The sequence below is a fragment of the Marmota flaviventris genome, chromosome 1, assembly GCF_047511675.1.
Source record: "Marmota flaviventris isolate mMarFla1 chromosome 1, mMarFla1.hap1, whole genome shotgun sequence".
NCBI lineage: Eukaryota > Metazoa > Chordata > Mammalia > Rodentia > Sciuridae > Marmota > Marmota flaviventris.
The window spans coordinates 16,123,743-16,142,737 of record NC_092498.1 but is presented as its reverse complement, the minus strand read 5'-3'; the positions used below and the strand labels follow the sequence as shown (position 1 = coordinate 16,142,737).

Genomic DNA, 18,995 nt, shown 5'->3' with positions numbered 1-18,995 from the left:
TCACTGACTTTTTAAAAAGGCAACAATTCTCCTGTTAATCATTAAACACACACACACACACACACACATATATTTTTCCAACTAAATCAGTACTTTGAAGGAAAAGAACAACTAAGTCTAAGCATTAGGACTGAAGAAAAATCACAGTCATAGAGCTGGAGCAACCCTTTCTATCACCCCAAAAATTGTTGGTTTTGATTCTGGGGTTTGATACCACAGTTCCCCCTATCTAGGCAAGCCTGTGGCATGCTGCCAATTGTCACCAGTTCACACTGTCCTTGAAGGTCTCTGTGAGGCCCTTTCTGCCCCCATGGACTTTCTGGAAAACAGATGTTGCAGAGCTGAGAGAGAGTGCTGCCCCCGAATCTTTCAAGTGACAATGCTTCATGCAGAGGGTGCCTGTGCCCTCACTCGATGTTCATACCCAGGATTAGGAAGATACTGTGCATAAGCCCAGGTTCAGCTGTACAGATCAACTTACAGGAGATCATCATCATTTAGAAAATGAAAGGGGTTAAGTAGAAAGCAAGCTAAAATGCTTGCAAGGGATTTAATCCAAAAATCATAATCTAGCTGGGAAAATAACGCAACTTTTCTAAAAATGGCACCCAATGTTTCCAAACTCACTTCCAGCCACATTATCATTCAGATCATAAATTCTTTTTTTTTTCTTTCCAGTGTTGGGAATTGAACCCAAGACTTTGCACATGGTAGACAAGTGCTCAACCACTGAGTTACATCCCCAATTCCAAACAGTGAATTTTCTCATGCACTTGAGCCTAACCGTGTGCACCACTGGCCAGGCACTGACCCCACCATTCATGATTCTTTACACTATAAGAAGGTTCCCAGGACAGAAGAGAATGAGTTGAGACTGCTAAAAAGAGAGGAACTCACATTCGACTTTCTCACTACTCACACACCCACACACACACACACATACACTCCAATTCATTGACACTAACACCGTCATTGAGTTCATGTATCAGCACATAGAGATGGAAATTATGTTCGCTGGGGCTGGGGATGTGGCTCAAGCGGTAGCGTGCTCGCCTGGCATGCGTGCGGCCCGGGTTCGATCCTCAGCACCACATACAAACAAAGATGTTGTGTCCGCCGAAAACTAAAAAATAAATATTAAAATTCTCTCTCTTTTAAAAAAAAAAAAAGAAATTATGTTCGCTGGAGCCAGGATCACCCCTGCCATGTAAGGTGGCTCCCTCCAGCAATATGACTCTGGGCACTGGTACCATCCAGCGTCCATTTGGCCCTGACTTGTTTGCAGGTCTCTGTCCCTGGCACACAGAACACCCCTGGTGGCTCTCTCCAACACCTCCTCAGCCTCCTGCCCCCTCCAGCTCCTGCCCCAGCCCACAGCTACCTGGCTTCTTAGCAGAGTCTCCTCCCTGGGGGCCCTTCCGCCGGCTTCTTGGCCAGACCTTGGTGGGGGCTGTTTCTTTCCTCCTCTTCCGAGCAGAGCCGCTTTACGTCGCTTTCATTGTCTCCTCACTTGCCACATCACACAGCAACTGGAAATGAGATGAAGACAAAGAACAGGTCATCCGACAGAGAGCAGAATACCTGAGCTGGTCTCGGATGGATGTCATCCAGTCTGTCTAAGCTTCACACCTGAAGCCCTTCCCCAGTCATCTGCCTTTCCATGATAATACTGACCGTAAACTACACTGTTGAGTTTCTTTTCAGTTTCCACCTCTACTTTATTTATTTATGTATGCCTGCTTGGATGCAAGTGGTACTGCACATCAACCCAGAAGCACTCCAACACTGAGCCACACCCCAGCCCTTTTTTAATATTATTATTTTTTTATTCTAAGACAGGGTGTCAATAGTTGCTGAGGCTGGCCTCAAACTTGTGATCTTCCTGCCTCAGCCTCCCGAGTTGCTGAGAGGGTCAACTTTCTACCTTCTTTTTAAAAAATTAAATTTACTAGCTCATTTCTCTTTTTTACTCTATTTTACATCCTGCATTGAAGCAATGAATCCTTCTCTAATATAGACCTCGCTGTATAAGCGATTGCATATATTGGCATGCAATCGTAGTCACCTTAGTATATTGTCAGCATATGAAGGGTTATTTTGATAGTTCCCTTTCCACTGATGCTAATTTTTGTGTTCTTGTCTTTTCCTTGATTAGACTTGCTTGATTTGTATCAACATTTGGCTGTTTTATTTCTTCTCTATTTCATATATTTCTGCTCCTACTCTTTTTTCCTTCCTACTACCTCATTTGATAATAATTTGATTGTCAATCTAGCTTCTTTCTGATACAAGTACTTTAAGTTATAAATGTTCATCTGAATATTGTTTCATCACAGATATTCTGATATTTTAAGCTTTTATTGTCACTTAGTTCAAAGCACTTTTTATTTACTTTTCTTCCTTGACCTGAGAGAGATTTATAAGTGTGCCATTTAATTTTGACTTTGTGTGTGTGTGTCGGGGGGGGGGGGTGCTGGGGATTAGAACTCGGGGCCTTGTGCATGCAAGGCAAGCACTCTACCAACTGAGCTATATCCCCAGCCCATAAGTGTGCCACTTAATTTTGAAATAGTTGACATGTGGGGGTGGAGTTCTATATGTCTTAAGGTGATTGGTTTCTAATGACATAAATCATGCAGGAAACACAGTCTGTAGGATTTCAATTTTTTAAAAAGTAATGGAAGTGCTTTTTTATATTGATTGTACTGGTTGCATGCATGTCAAAACTGATCAAATTGCATACTTCAAATATGTGCATTTTATTATACTTCAATTTTACCTCAATAAAGCTATGAAAAAAGTCCTGCATTGAGTAGAAAATTGTACCGCTGGAAGAGAACTTAGAGAACATCGAATCCAACTCTTCTAGGTTAGAGATGAACAGAACCCCAGCTAGGTGACATATTTACATGAGATCCTACAGCTAACTGATGGCACAGCCGGAAGCAGAACATAAAAATCCTGACTCTTGGGGTCTTCTCATTTCATTGCTGTCCCTACCACCCTCTACTGTCAGGTGCCACACAGAACAAAGGCCCTCTGGGGATCTCTTATCACCTCCAGTGAGTTCTGAGGACCCTAGACAAAGGTATTCTCAAAAATGATTGGAGGCCAGGCACAGTGCCACATGCCTGTAATCCCAGAGAGACCGAGGCCGGAGGATCACAAGTTCAAAGCCTCAGCAAAAGCTAAGCAACTCGGGGAGACCCTGTCTCTAAATAATACAAAATAGGGCTGGGGATAAGGCTCAGTGGCCAAGCACCCCTGAGTTTAATCCCCGGTACCCCCCCGCAAAAAAAACGATTGAAGGCACCACTCCCCTGGGTTTTCCCCTTTGGGACTTCCCCCAACCCAGAGAGTCCCCACCATATCTCATGGGTAGTCCCATGGCCAAGGTTATGGGACTTCTCAATGGTCACACAGAAAGTGGCAAAGTGGAAACTGGAATCCAGGATCCCCCAACTCAGGTTTTTCTGTGTCCCCTGGGGCCTGTGCACAGTCTGGACAAGAAGATGGGGGAAAGAGAACCAGAGAGCAAAGGAAAGTCAGAGGCCAGAAGGACGCCGTAGGAAAGAAGCCAGGTGCCGGGAAGACAGGCCGGCAATCTTGAATGGCTGTCTGGTCTCCTTTAGTTTCATGTGGACAAAACTGAAAAAGAAAACTGGCTGAGTGTTTATCATAAACATGGACCTTATTTCCCCAAAACCTTAGCTCAAAGTTACTCTGTGAGAACACACATCTCTGTTTACTAAACAAAAAATGAATCTGACCACAAGCACTGCTGGGCCAACAGAACAGTTTGCCCAAATGGTACTTGTCGGGAGCCCGAAACTGCCAATCACAGAAGAGACCTTCCTCGAGTGGTCTGTGAACTTCACCTTAAAATGCCCTTGCCCGTCTGATGCTAGTAACTCACTAACTTTTCCAGCAATTAAAACTGTCCCCTACAGGAACTGGCTGGCTTCCTTAAAAATCAGTGAGAAACCAGTCACCTGAGGCACTTGAGCAGCAGTCCAAATAACAACCTGCAGAGGCAGGACCGGTCAGATGCAGCCATCCCAAACTCTAGCAGATCCCTCTCTTTCTAGGGCATTCTTGCCAGGTTAAGGATTAAGCCAGACGTCCTCTGAGGTTCCTTTCCAACATCAAGATCTGACTGCCATTCTCCGGTTGCCTTTGGCTTTGTGTCTCATCTTTACATCCTGAACATTCCTGTATGCTCCTGCGCCTTCTGTGGTAGACCTTTAGCACCCCAAGAGCAGAGACTGTTGGCAAGCGGATTTCTGCACCATCTGCAACTTGAAAGTTAAGGTGTTTTTTTTTTAATGAAGAAAAGATTCCTTGACATTAAAAAATGCTCCCAGACAATGAAACAGACACTAACGAGTGCCATCTACCTGTCCAAGGTGGCTGTATGGCTCTCCTGGGAAACAATCTTTTTTTTTTTTTTCTCTCTCTCTTTTTCTTTTACATTGTTGCTTTATTAAAACACAATTTGAAATATTTTTCAGGTTAGTCATACCATCACCAAACTTCATCACCAAAATCAAAGTCCACTGATTAGCACCATCTCCTCGCCACAGAACCCAGAACACAAAAGGGGGTCAGGATCTTCATCCTGAGATTTACAGAGCTGGGGAGGGGCTTCTAGGAAACTATCTTTTAAAAAAAAAAAAATGTACTCACTTAATTTTATTCCTTTATTACAAAAGCATTAAACATTTACTATAGAAAATTTGAAAGACAAAATAAGAGTGAAAAGGAGAAAATAAAAATCACCCAAAATTGTAGCATCACATTTTGATAGGATGTTTTCCAAACATTTTTTTGTGTTACAAAAATGAAATTATACTGGATATGTAGACAAATATTTTTAATGCCTTGTATAATACAGTTTGTGTTTTCCCAATAATTCAGTGTTATTCTTGAATTTTTTCCCTTTGTGGTGATGGGGATGGAACCCAGGACCCTGCACATGCTAAGCTACGCCTTCACCACAGATATGTTGTGTTTAATAACCATCTTTCAACCCATTATAAGCTGCTCCTAGGTGTGTTTTCTTTTTGTGGTACAGGGATTGAACCCACAGCCTCACAAATACTAGGCAAGGACTCTACCACTGAGCCACATCCCAGCTCTTTTCATCTTTTTATTTTGAGACTGGGTCTTGGTAAGTTGCCCAGGCTGGCCTTGAACTTATGATTCTCCTGCTTCAGTTTCTAGAGTAGCTGGGCTTGCAGGAATGCACCATTGCACCCGGGTCTAAGCTTTCATTTTTATAAACACTATAATGTTGAAATGGAGAACCTTGGGTGCACATTTTTGGTCTCATCTCTGATAACTTCCTTGGGTAAGAAGCTCTAAAGGGCTACACCATAGGATGAAAGGTCACCAAAATAAATTGAGGCCTACAAAGCCTATCGCTTAGCTATAAATCATCATAATTGCTGAGACTGGATTGACATGATGGCAGATTTGGGTTGCCCCCAAGCATCTGATTAAAGAACAACTACAATAAATTATTTCTACAGGAAGATCAGATCACCTTAAATTTCAAGTTAGTACTATGAACAATTGCATGCAGTTACAATTTTGAGCACAACAAAAAAAAAACAGGTTCCCAAGAAAACATAACTACATGATTAAAAACCAGCAGAAATAATAGACAATAGAAACACCAATGAGGGAGAAGGTGGCAGATGTTGAAGTTATTAGACCAGATTTTAAAATAATTGTATTCACTCTGTTTGTGAAGATGAAAAATATAAACCAAATATCTTTGTAGATAACAAACATATATTTTTAAAAAATAAAACGGAAGTTCTGAAATTAAGAATAATTGGAATTAAGAATCCAGTGGGTGGCTGGGGGTGTGGCTCAGGAATAGAGCACTCCCCTTGCCCATGTGAGGCCCTGGGTTCGATCCTCAGCACCATATAAAAATAAATAAATAAAATAAAGGTATATTAAAAAAAAGAATCCAATGGGTAGTTACAAAGGTGGATTTGATACAGATGACAAGAGATTATAAAGATAGATAGGAGAAAAAATATCCAAAATAAAGCACAAGAAAACAAAAAAGTGGAAAAGAAAGAATTAGAGGGTACAGGCAAAAGTTCTGTGTATAACTGGAGTCACCAAAGGAGACAGGAGTAGAATTTGATGGCTGAGAATCTTTCAAAATTTCTGAAAGACATCAAGCTCCATATTCAATTGCCTACAAACCCCAGTGGGACAAATAAAAAGAAATTTATATCTGAGCATGTTAAGAGTAAAACTACTGAAAACCAAAGCCAAAACAAAAATGTTAAAGATGACCAAAGAAGAAAAAGAAACGAGTTACCTACAAGGCTGCACCAATCGGGCCAACAGTTCTCAACAGAAACAATGTGGATAGAAAGAAACAGAATGGTGGCTGGGCACCGTGGCACCCACCTGGAATCCCACTGACTCGGGAGGCGGAGGCAGGAGGATTTCAAGTTGCAGGCCAGCCTCAGCAAATTATCAATGTCCTAAACAATTTCACAAGACCTTGTATCAAAAAATACAAAGGGCGAGGGATGTAGCTCAATGGTAGAGCCCACCTGGGTCCAGTCCCCAGTAACACACACACACACACACACACACACACAAATTAGAATGATATCTTTAAAGCACTAGAAGAATATTTCTGCCAACCTTCAATTCTAGACCCAATGAAAATTTTTTTAAGAGTGAAGGAAAAATAAAGACATGCAGATAAGCAAAAACTGAGAGCACTGGACACTCTGTGGGGGAATACGAAAAGCTATTCTTCATAGAGAAGGGTCGCCATAAGTTGAAAGACCAGTCACATGGAAAAGAATTGAGAACGATAAATTGGTAAGTATGTGGATAGATCTAAATAAACCTTCATTTATAAAGGAACAATGATGACTTAATGGTAACTATGTATATAAATGGTGACATATGAGGTGTGGCATGTTTTTAACTTTATAATGGCACATAAGCACTGTGCATTCAGAAGAAACCATCTTGGGAGGGTGCGTGCTCATCTCTTCCTGGACTATACCCTATGCCGTAGGACACTCCTGGAGAGCTGGACGTCAGGGATCCAGGCCAAGAGGAGAAGCGATGGACACTCCACAGTGTACTGTGTCCCTAAGCTAGGAAGTTCTGTAGGTTAGGGTAAAATCGATTTTCAAATTATGGTATTCTCGACTTACATGGTTTAATAGGACATAACCCATCCAGAAATTGAGGAGCAGCTGTTGAATGGATGTGGTAAGAAAGACTAAAAACCAGGAGTGAGAAAACAGAATTAAGTTCCAGGTCTTCAATTAATATATTAGATGAAGATGAAGAAATTTATTCAAAATATATTTGATGTCAAGGATGTATGTTGTAGCCTCTAAAAAAATGAAAAAATAAAAAACAGAATCCAAAAATAGTGAGAAAAAAGGAAAAAGGAGCCAGGCGCAGAGGTGCACACCTATAATCCTAGTGGCGCAGGAGGATCTCGAATTCAGAGCCAGCCTCAGCAATTTAGCAAGGCCTGAAACAATGTAATGAGATCCTGTCTCAAAATAAAAAATAAAATGGCTGGAGATGTGCCTCAGTGGTTGAGTGCCTCCAAGTTCAATCCCCTGTACCTCTACCCCCCAAAAAAGAAAAAGGAGCATAAGACAGATGGGAATGCTGGAAAGCCTCTGGTAAGTTGATTTAAAGCTAAATGTGTCAGTAAATAGATTCAATATAAATAGATCAAGTATCCATAAAAATCATCAGACGGGGTTTTAAAAATCCAACACCATAGGGGCTAGGGTTGCAGCTCAGTGGTGGAGCACTTGCCTCACATGCACGAGACACTGGGTTCAATCCTCAGCACCACATAAATAAATAAAGATTTTTTTTTTTTAAATCCAACAGTATGTACATTTTTTATAAGATACACAGCTGAAACTCCACAAGGATTTAGGAAAGTTGAAAGCGCTACTTGAGGTAACCTGGGGTATTACACGGTGATGTTTTATGGAAGGTTCAATTCACCAGGAAGGTGTCACCATTCTGTATTTGCGTGCACTTCAGTGACAGCGCCCCCCCCCCCCGCCTTTTTTTTTTCCTTAGTACTGCTCACTACGCAAGGAGTCCATTTTATTTATTTTGAGAAACTGTCTCACTAAGTTACTTAGGGCCTCACCATGTAACTGAAGCTGGCCTTGAACTTGTGGTCCCCCTGCCTCAGCCCCCGGAGTCAGTGGGATTACAGAGGTGCACCACAGCTCCCAGCGTGGCTCTTAAGTAGCAAAACAAGAAATCACTGGAGTATGTTTGCAGAAGGCAACGCAGTTAAGCTAGGCTGGGGTACAGGCAGTGGTCCCCAGCACCACACACAGGCAGAGAGAACTAGAAGAGCCCCTCATGTGTGTAAAGTAAGACACACTTCTGAGAAGGGGGGCAGGAATGAGATCTGTAGCCCAGGAGGAAGACAGCCTCAACCTCAGGAGGCTTCCTCCTTTTGGGTAATCCCTCCCTCGATCTGGGCCACCTCCCATTGCCATTATGGAAAGCAAGTTGAATGAATTGCCCTAGATCTGTCCAAACACAGTTCCAAATGGTGGGCTCCAGGCCTCCTGGTTGCTTTTATCAACACTGTGGCAGGATCTGAAGGTGGGACTCGGGAGTTCTCTATTTTTCTTACACAGGCATCCCTCATTCTCTCCAAATTCTACACCCATCCCTGGGTGGCCGTGACTGAGGTTAAACTCCACACGCTCAGGGCCCCACTGTCCAGGTCTGATGCTTCAGCTCGCAGCATCCAGAGCCTGACGTTATTTTGTGAAAACACATCTGACAAAGCCACAAGGGGAGAACCATCAACCCCACCTGGGATCAGAAGGAAGAGGCAGAGCTGTGTTTGGGGCCTTGATCCTCCTCTGAATGGATTTTTAATTAAATGAAGACGAATGCCCCAAGTTCAAGGCCAGAGATAGACAGGTGGTAGAGGGGCCTATGGGAACCACAAGGGAAGTGTCTTCGGCGTGGAAGATCCTTCATAGACTTTGGCCATTGCAGGCTACAGGCTGTTTTCAGTCTTTTAACAGGAAACACTCTGTCCTTGCCTTCATCAGGAACCACAGATGACACTGGGGACAGTGAAGGCCCTGGAACCCCACCCTCTCAGCTACCCCACTCCAACTTGCACCACGGAGCCTGGTCACAGATATTATTAGCCTGGACTTCTATTTTTTTTTTTTTTTTAAGTATGTGTAACCCAATGCCAATCTCAAGCATTAAAAAAAAAAAAAAATCTTGAGAATGTTCCCGTAGAATGTCTAGCTTTGAGCAACACAACTTCCTGGTCCACCCTCCAAAGTAAACCAATGCAAAAATGCATGAGAGGCTCACTGACAGAGTAACTGCTCAGGGAGTTCTCAGCTGTGGACCTGTTGAAAACAGCTGATACTGGAGATGTTTGTGAAAGAGTCGCCTTGAGGCTCTCTTGGGGAATTAGTGAGTTATCATGGGGTCAAGTTCAAGTACTTTCATCTGTTGATAAAGACAATGTTTGTCTTTTAATTGTTCTGCAAACAGCTAATCTCAAAGTCTCAAATCAAATAGCAATAACGAAAAGAAAGGAGGAGATGCACGTTATCCTTCCCCTTCATCTCCTCTGCAGGCAGAGAAGTATCCCTGGCTAGGATCTGGTAGGATGCTGTCAGCTCAGGTCACAGCTGCTATTCAAACCACCTCCACCACAGCCCACAGCAGGGTCATTTAAAATCCCTGGCTCTCATCTTTTTGGAGGGACACGCTCTGCTCACATCAAACACGTCCTGGGATTTTTTTTTATGGGGCGGTAAAGAGAGCTGTCGCTGTGGTTTTCATCTTGAGTCCATGAATCACCTGTGCAACCCTGTGACCCTCTTCATGCTGCCTACCAGAAGCTCAGGAAACACATGTGGCCTTCCGTGCTCTGAACTTGCTCGTGGACCTATTTTCTACTTTCTAGCCTAAATCTCTCCTTGCCTCGTTTCTTCTCATTGATCTTAATTTTATCTAGCTAGATTAATTGCAGGTACGCTTCATTAAGTCCTTGGAGGATCAAGGTGAATAACTCGATGTATAAATGACATTATTATTCCCTAAAACTGCCTTCCTCCCATTTCTCTGGTATTTTCAATGATGATCCTTCTATTAAAATGGTGGTTAAGGTTCCTAAGTAATTAGAATCTGCTCAACCTGAGCTAAGTGCTTGACATGAAATGCTTCATTCAGTCATTCAACAAACCCCAAGATAGGTGCTATTGTCCTGTTCCTTTTCAGATAAGGAAACTGAGACTTGGATGCATTAAATAACTTGCCTAGGGCCACCAGGTCAATAAGACACAGGGCTAGAATTAGATCCCAGGCAGATCCTTACAAACATTGGACTCTTTCTGGATGCATCTGCACACATAGTCCAAATGTCACTTCCTCAGTGACCCCTTCCCTGCACCTCTCAGGTGCTCCTCCCTCTTTTATAGTCCCATAACTGGGAGATTCCCATGTTTGAGTCTTGCCATCTTGCATCAAAATTCTTTCTTCCCTGCTTGTTCTCGCTGCTGGACAGTGCCCTCCTCCAGGGCAGGGACCATGTCCCCGTAAGCTGTGAGTCTCAGGTAACTAGGCGGATGGCTTTCACACACAGGGTGAGTGTTCAATGCACAGTAGTGATCCCCACCCATCTGTGGTTTCCAGGTACCCACAATCAATTTCAGTCTAAAATATTGAATGGAAAATTCCAGAAATAACAATTCCTAAGTTTTACATTACTCTCAGTACAGCATTTTGTTATAATTGCTGGGGTTTTTTTATTATTATTGTAATTTATAAATCGAACTTTACCTTATACAGAGGGAGTTCAGTGCCACCCGGGGTTTCAGGCGTCCACAGGGGGTCTTGAGACATATCCTCCATGCTTAAGGGGAGACCACTGTACATGCTTTGGGCTGAAGGCAGAACTCCCTCCACGTCACTACTCAGTGCAAAATCTTCACTTCGCTGCAGCCCCCAGCCCTGCAAATAGAAGCTCAGCCTCCTGCTCTCCATCCGCCCAGCTCCCTCTCCTCAGCTCACCTACACCTACCTGTGCCATGGTCACGCTGAGTCCCTGAGCACTATCCTACCTTTGAGCCTTTGCTCACCTGTCACTCCCACCCACAATGCCCTCCTCCCCTCGCCACCTCTCAAAATTCTATCCATTCTTCAAGGCCCAATTCGGATGTCATTTTCTTCAAGAAATATCCCATCCGCAGATACAGCCTCTTTATGCTGAGACTCAAAGTACTTTGTTCTAACCAACTCATTCCTGAAATGCTGCCCTGTATTTCAGTGATGTGTGTCTGTCATTTAAGCATTTTGAGGGCAAGTATCCATAGACGTGAGCAAAGCACAGAGCACATAGTAGGTGCTCAGTAAATACGAGACTGGGATAGGGAGTCCACGCTACTCCTGCAAGTGGAAGAGGCAGCAAACTCCCCTCCAAGAAATACACACATCTCCCCTCCAGTCCTCCCTTTTTTCTCAGTGGGGACAAATTTCATGTCAAGGAAGAAGGACATGCACTGCCCCTCCTCTGCTCCCCCAGCCAACATAGTTTGGTTTCCCTTCTAGAGAGGTGAGAGCAGGTGTGACAGGCCAGGTTTCCTTGGCTCCACCCCGTCCGTCCCTTTTCCCCCAAACACAGAGCAGAAGCTTGCCAGCTCCTGCAGCACCCGGCACTCTGCAGACATGGCCCACGGAGATGCTTCCCTCCACAACGCGCAGCACCTCACCTCTGCCCCGCGGGCCGCCCTGCTCCTCTGCCTGGGCTTTGCCTCCTTCCACTCGACTTGCTGGGCAGGTAGAACTGTGAGCTTTATTCTTGGCCTCACAGAGGAAGGGGGAGGGCAGGAGGGAGGGAGGGAGGGAGGGAGGGAGCAGCAGGAGGGGGGGGGAGGGCAGAGGGGAGGGGGAGGGGGAGGGCGAGAATTCCTTGGCCAGGGTTGGTCCTGCAGGAAGCAAAGAGGGAAAAGGACTTTTTCACAGAGAAGGAGTAGGCAGGGGGTTCAGGGTGGGTGTGGGGTGGGGTGTCTTGGGTTTGCCTAAGACCAAGATCAAATACTTAAGTCCTGGGCTGGGACAGGAGCAGCCACCTCTGTGGGCACTCTTCCTCTCTCTCACACACAGAATTTGTCAGAATCTTACCTATCAGGGGACCAAATTGGTCTTCAGTGATAAATTTGGTTGCGGGTTTCCTGGTGGCTCCTCTTGCTCAGCTCCCCCCAGCTCCCCCCCGCCCCCCGCGGTTGTGATTGGCAGTCTTCCCTCACATTCGGCTCTCACCATTCCTTACTGAAGCCCTGTCCTTCCTGGCCACTGTACTTCCTCTGCCACTTTCCCAAAGCCTGGAAGCTGCCAGTCACTGCCAGTCACTGCCCACCCCTCTCCTGCCTCCCCAGGGTACCTGTGGCTCTGGGCTAAGCCCCACCTCTCACTCTCCCAGGGGACCTGCACCTGGGGGCAGGGGAGCCTCACTTAACTTTTGCTGCCTCCAGCTTTGATCTTGTCTGAGTTCCCTGTCTGCCCTGCACCCAGAGACTCTCCCGGTCTCAAAGCCAAGCCCCATCAAGTCTGCACCTCTCTCTCCCATCTTAGCATCTCTTGTGGCCACGGCCAGAGGGCTTAGTGTGGCTGCCCAGACCCACCGAGTCTCCCTTCCACCCTAGTTTCCCCAACTTACTAGCTGTGTGACCTTGAGCAAATTGCTTCTCTTCCCGGAGCCTGTTTCCTGTTTAGAACATGACAGTGAAAACGGCTGAGTTACAGGGTTGTTTGTGAGAAGCAAATGAGATGGCTGCTTTTAAAGAATGTACAATAAGCCGGGTGTGGTGGTAACACGCCTGTAATCCCAGCTGCTCGGGAAGCTGAGGCAGGAAGATCTTAAATTCAGAGCCAGACTCAGCCACTGACAGAGGCGCTGAGCAACTTAGTGAGACCCTGTCTCAAAATTTTAAAGAAGGGGGAGATGTAGCTCAGTGGTTGAGAGCTCCTGGGTTCAATCCCTGGTATAAAAAAAAAAATGGTAATTGCACACACAATGATTGTTAGCAAATATGGTTAACAAGTTTGTCTTGTTTCCCAACTTCCACCCTCCTCAAACATGGCTATTTAATTTTTCTCTGCTTTACCCTCACAGTTCCTTGCTCACGTTGTGGGTTAAAAAAAAAAAAAAAAAGTTGATGACCACGAGGCAGAGGCAGGAGGATTACAGGTTTGAGGTTAGCCTCAGCAACTTAGTGAGGCCCTAAACAACTTAAAGAGACTCTGTCCCCAAATAAAACATAAAGGGGATCTGGCTCAGGGGTTAAGTGCCCCTGGGTTCAATCCCTGGTACCAAAAAAAAAAAAAAAAAAAAAATCTCCTTCAAACAAATATAGCTCAGTGGTAGAGCACCCCTGGAGCTGATTCCTGGTACTAAAATAATAATAATAATAATAATAAATGTAACTCCACTGAGCTGTTCTTCTTCCCAAATGGGGCAAGCCCCTGGCTGTTCTGCTCATAAGGGAGGAGGGTGATATTCAGGTACTTAGGAATTTTTAGCTGAGCTACTCTGTTTGAACCATATAAAACTGCTGTTGTGAAATAATTTTCTATATATAAAAGTGGTAATTCATGGGCTGGGTTTGTGGTTCAGTGATGGAGCACCTGCCTCATACATGTGAGGCCCTGGGTTTGATCCTCAGCACCACATAAAAATAAATAAACAAAATAAAGATATTGTGTCCATCTATAACTAAAAAACGTTTTTATGTGGTAATTCATAACCTAATACTGGCAGTTAACTACATTTTCCCCCACTCACTTACTCTAGGCAGGAATATCACTACTCTAGGTTTAGAGGGGAGAGGAAAGTCAGGGCGAAGGGAGTTAAAATTCAAATGCTGAGGAATAAATGTCTCCAAAACAAAGACCAAGCCCTGAGCCATTTAGTTGTAAATAATTTACAGTAACAATCAGATTTCATCAAGGTAATTTACCATCCCTTAAGCAGGACCCAGGAGTTGCTTAGGGATTGGTGGCATAAAGTCAGTCTGGGCAGCAATTTCATGGCTTTGGCTAAACAGCCTTCTTCCTAACTCTATGACAACAGGCACCTGAAGGACATGCTGACCCACAGTCAGTGGAGTGTTGAGAGTTTTCAAACATTTTTGTTTTGGTTTGATGTGATTTTTTACATTCCCAACAATGCAGATTGAATAGCAATATAATTTCCAGAAAGTTCTCCAAAATCAATGTCTGGGTTTGATCTACCTAAATTAGCATTAGTGATAAGAGATCTTTCTTGGATGGTGGAAATGTTCCATTACTGCATTTTGCTTCCAATATGGCGGCCACCAGTCACATGTGGTGATTGAACATCTGAAACATGGCTAATGTGACGGGGAAGCTGGCTTTTTAACTTCAGCTAATTTTAATAAGTTTAAATAACCACAAGTGGCCAGGGGCCACTGTATCAGACAATGTGGGCCACCTGTCTTTCATTCTCAGTTGTGAAGGAACATGGCAGTGGCTTGTCTTCTCAACATGCTTACATTCATCTCCATCCCCCAAACCCAGTGTGTATTCTCTTCTGTCCAGATGGGAAAGGGTTAAACTTCCAGCTTCCTTGAGACAAAAGCAAAAGCAGCTCTTTTAGAATTCCTGCTTAAGTTCTTTTTTCTTTTTCTTTCTTTCTTTTTTTTTTTTATTATTCTTTGCTTATAAGTTGAACAACAAATTTAAGCACTGCATATCTGGCAATGAGTTTGTAGGAGACAATTCAGTTGACAACAGGGAGTTAGCTTTGTCGCATACAGACACCTACACTGGGACTTCTGTAACACTTTCACAATACTCACTGCTGATGGACACAAAATCCCAAACCCTGGACTGACTTACACGACTGTTTAATTTTTGTTCCTCACCACGTGCCCGTGTAACAACTTCATCATCAGGAATAAAGAATTAAGGTCAGATTTCAATGTTGACTTGTCAGGGTTTTGAAAGGAATTGAAGTCGTTGTGAGAAGACATTCTAGATTGTTCCGTGATTGTTTCAATATAGACTGGAAAGGCCCTTTTATAGCTACATCTATTTGCACAGCTAAAAATAGAGTGTGGCAAGCTATTTATATAGCAGGCCTTTGGTCACTGAAGGGCAATGAAAAATGAAGATAAAGTGATAGGAAAACGGAAGTGGATTCCTCGCTGGCTGGCTGGCTGCCAAAATGAAAAGTCCAGACTGGGGGGCTTGAACAACAGGAATTCATTTTCTCATTGTTCTGGAGGCTAGATGGCCAAGATCAAGGTATCAGCAATTTGGCCTCTTGTGGTTGCAGATGACCTCCTCCCTGTGACCTCACATGGCCTTCCTCCGTGCACATGCATAGTTGGAGTCCCTTCCTCTTCTCATGAGGACACTAGTCACGCTGGCACAGGACCCACCCATATGACCCCTTTAACCTTAATTACTTCCTTAAAGGACCTGTCTCCGAGTACAGTCACGTTGGGCATGAGGACATGAACGTATGAATTTGGGAGGGACACAGTTCGGTCTACAGCAGGGAGTTAGCTTCATAAAGCTTCAGTGTACCTGCACGGGAAATTCTGTCACACTTTCACAGTACTACCGAGTGACACGATTCCAAAAACCTACACCTGGGAACGGTGTTTCCTTCTGCCTGAGACGATGTCCTGTCTTTTCTTTCAGAAGTCAGCAGCAGCAGCAACAACTCAACCTTGACCACCCACCACCCAGGTCCAGGGACCCTGGAACAGTGCCCCAGTAAGCTTCTGCCCTCATCCCAGAGCTGGCCCTGAGCTGCGAGGGAAACTTGAGCCCTCCTGCTTCCCATTGGATGGTGTTAGGTGACCAAGTGTCTCCCAGGCTTCCTGGGCACAGGGTGGCTCTGCCTAGTACCATCTGCAGAACAGGTCTAAAAGCCGTCCTGGCTTTGATCCCAATGCAGGCTTAGGGTCTTTGGTGCAGGTGGCTGTAATGACCCAGTCCCTGGTGGGCAGCCAAAGATGCCCTGGGTTCAAATGCTTGAAAGAAGTTTGGAGGGGGAAGTCTATAAAAATCAGCTAACCTGAACAAGACAGGCACTTGGTTCGGTCCCCTTTACCTATTTCTGTTCATTCTCTACTTGAGTATTTCCAGCGGCAGGAGCTCGATAACAAAGAACCAGCCTTAACACATCTAATTAGTAGGAAGTTTTCCTTTAAGCCTGGCCCCTCTACGCTGCCGTCATTCAATGACCAAATGGGTTCACTCCTGGTCACTTATAAAGAAGGTAACAGGCAATCATATGAAGTGACAAGAATATGACTTTGGAGTCTATATTGGGTTCGAGTTCTCTTTCTGCCATCTTCAGACCTTGGGCAAGTTACAATATCAATTGATTCACCCAAAATGCAAATAGTCATTGTGCCCATCACAAGGCTGGGGGTCTAGAATGGTGGTCGAGGGCATGCCTGCTGGAGGAGGCCCTGCAGCACCAAAATAACGATATTAATAATAATAGTGCCTGTCATCCTGTGAGAAACATGAAAGGGAAATCGTAAGGACTTGGCATGGTGCATGGCAGCTCTGACGTTGCTCATGTTCTTCCTGAGATTAGAGAAAGAGGTGGAGCTGGGTGGATACAGCTTGCCATTCTCATCTCCCGTCCCCCAGATGTCGACTTCTGCCCCCAGGCGGCCCGGTGCTGCCATGCTGGAGTGGATGAGTACGGCTGGATCGCAGCTGCGGTGGGCTGGAGCCTCTGGTTTCTCACCCTCATCCTGCTCTGCGTGGACAAACTGACGAAGCTGACTCCAGAGGAGCCCAAGGACTCGCAAGCATGAGATGAGAGTCCCAGCCCTGAGAACGGCCTTTGCCATCACTGTGTGGGTCGCAGAGGGCGGGAGGAGGGCAGCCACCATTATTCTAAAGCCTTTCACCTTGAAGCCTCAGCTGCTTTTATTCATTCATTCATCCATTAATTTGATGCTGGGGATCAAACCCAGGGCTTTACACACTGCCACTGAGCTACGTCCCCAACCCCCCTTTACTACTTTGAAAAGGGAAGGAAAAAGAGAGAGGGGTCCAAATAAGCCAAGGCCAGCCAGCCCTCAAGTCCCACTCCAAAGGGTCTTCGGCACCCCATGAACTCTGCTGTCGGGGAGTCCCTGTGGGCTTGCTCCTCTCTTAGCCAGGGCTTTCTTCTGGACACCCAAGGGAGTGCCCAAGAAACTGAAGACGTGGACTTCTAGAGAACACACTTGAAAACCAGGCGGTTGGCTCCTCTCTCCCCCTTCAGTCAAGGGCAGATGATGTGAGAGGCACCCTGCCCCACACGCCCCCTCCTCCGTCACCCCCACCGCGGGCCCTCTCCAGCTCTCAGTCTTCCTTCCTATGTCCCCAAAGGCTGTCTGGTCCCCCCCATTCTCCCTACCAGCTCCCTTGTTCTGCCTTCACGACATCTCCTGGGACCTTCAGGAATGTCTCCTTCTGGTCCCACTGCCTGTGACCTGCCCGTCTTACTCGCCATTCCCGTGGGTGGCCTTGGGCTCCCTGGAGCTGGGACTCTTGGACACTTTGCAATGCCTTAGGGGCAGCCACTGCGAATGGGCTTCTTGGTGATCCCTTTATACTTCCTTGCAATCCTAGGGTAGAGTTAGCTCTTCATGTTTGTCCAGTGGATGGATGGATGGATGGATGGATGGATGGACAGATGGATAGACAGACGGATGGATGGACAGACGGACAAGTCCTTGCCATGGACAGCTATGATCACGTCTCTGCACTCAGAACCTCCACTTCTCTCCAGGTGGCTGAAATAACTTATTTCTGAAGAAGCTGGTAGGGTCACCACTCTGTCAGCAAATGCAGCCACATCACTTGCCGTGGAGGGCAGACACCGCGTGTCCTTGTGAACTCTCCCAGTGGAGGGTGAACAGAGGGGAGGGAAAGGTGGTTTTGTCAGGAGGAAGATAGGACAAATGATTCTTTATGAAACAACTCCTATTGTTTGTGAGGAAACATTCAGATGGGATAAACATTATTTCAAAACATAGGAAAACGAGGCCTCTGAGAGGAAGAGACTTTTTCTAGAGGAAGCAAATAACTTAAAGCTGCTCAGTCCCTCTCTCAGAAAATCTAAGTAAACTTCCCTGAGAACAGAATCTGAAGGGACTGCCTGGCTCGTCCTGCACTCTGCAAAAGGCCCATAATTCCTGACCCCAATGTTCCATCAGTACAATGGGATGGGCTTAATGTCCCTGAGTGTCACACAATCATGTGGATGAATGTGTCCATGGAGTCTGTGCTCTGCTGTGAGCACCCATGTGTGCACGGTCCCCACTTTTTCACATATTCAAGGAAAAATTTCACAATGTGTAGTGGTTTATCTTCCAAGAGAGGAAAAGGTTCATTCAAGAGCACAGTCACATTTACCATCTGCAAACCTTTAAAAGATAATACAGGGGCTGGGGCTGTAGCTCAGTAGTAGAGCGCCTGCCTCGCATGCATGGGGCACTGGGTTTGATCCTCGACACCACGTAAAAATAAATGAATAAAGATATTGTGTCCATCTACAATTAGAAATAAATTTTAAAAATACAAGATAATACAGTGTGACATAGTGGTAAGAGTGCTAGCTTTAAAGAAGGGAAATTAAGATTTATGTCTGACCTGTGTGAACACACGTCGTTGTCCCTCACTGAGCATCAGTTTTCTAAACAGAAAATGTAAGAATTGACCAATGCAGTATTTTCAGGTGTGGTTGCAAAAGCTTATGGAGCCATTTGAGCCACAGTTGGAGGAGGTGGGCGTGAGGCCCATTGTCCCTTCAACCTGAGCAGACTGGCTCTTCTCTACCAGACCTGAGATGTCACAGCTGCTTGAACAAACAGAGGGGCGGAGCAGCAGTGGATGTTAGATCCTCTCCAGTCTGGAACAACATGCTGATT

General features: G+C 45.2%; 2 protein-coding genes across 3 annotated transcripts in view; one reads left to right on the top strand and one right to left on the bottom strand.

Annotated features, from left to right (window-relative positions):
* Atp6v0a4 (ATPase H+ transporting V0 subunit a4) overlaps nt 1-1,486 on the bottom strand; it is a 56,325-nt gene extending 54,839 nt beyond the window's left edge. The window contains exon 1 of the mRNA XM_027952207.2: nt 1,382-1,486. The gene's annotated coding sequence lies outside the window, so the exon portion shown is untranslated. The remainder of the gene's footprint in view (nt 1-1,381) is intronic.
* Nucleotides 1,487-11,714: 10,228 nt separating this feature from the next.
* Tmem213 (transmembrane protein 213) lies at nt 11,715-16,991 on the top strand. 2 transcript variants are annotated; one of them, XM_027952204.2, is made up of 3 exons: nt 11,715-11,863; nt 15,757-15,828; nt 16,720-16,991. In XM_027952204.2, exons 1-3 carry the CDS (start codon nt 11,752-11,754, stop codon nt 16,887-16,889), a joined length of 354 nt encoding a protein of 117 aa, XP_027808005.2. In that variant the 5' UTR covers nt 11,715-11,751; the 3' UTR covers nt 16,890-16,991. The 2 variants fall into 2 exon arrangements, with proteins under 2 accessions (XP_027808005.2, XP_027808004.2); XM_027952203.2 differs by having other exon boundaries at nt 15,754-15,828.
* Nucleotides 16,992-18,995: the final 2,004 nt, after the last annotated feature.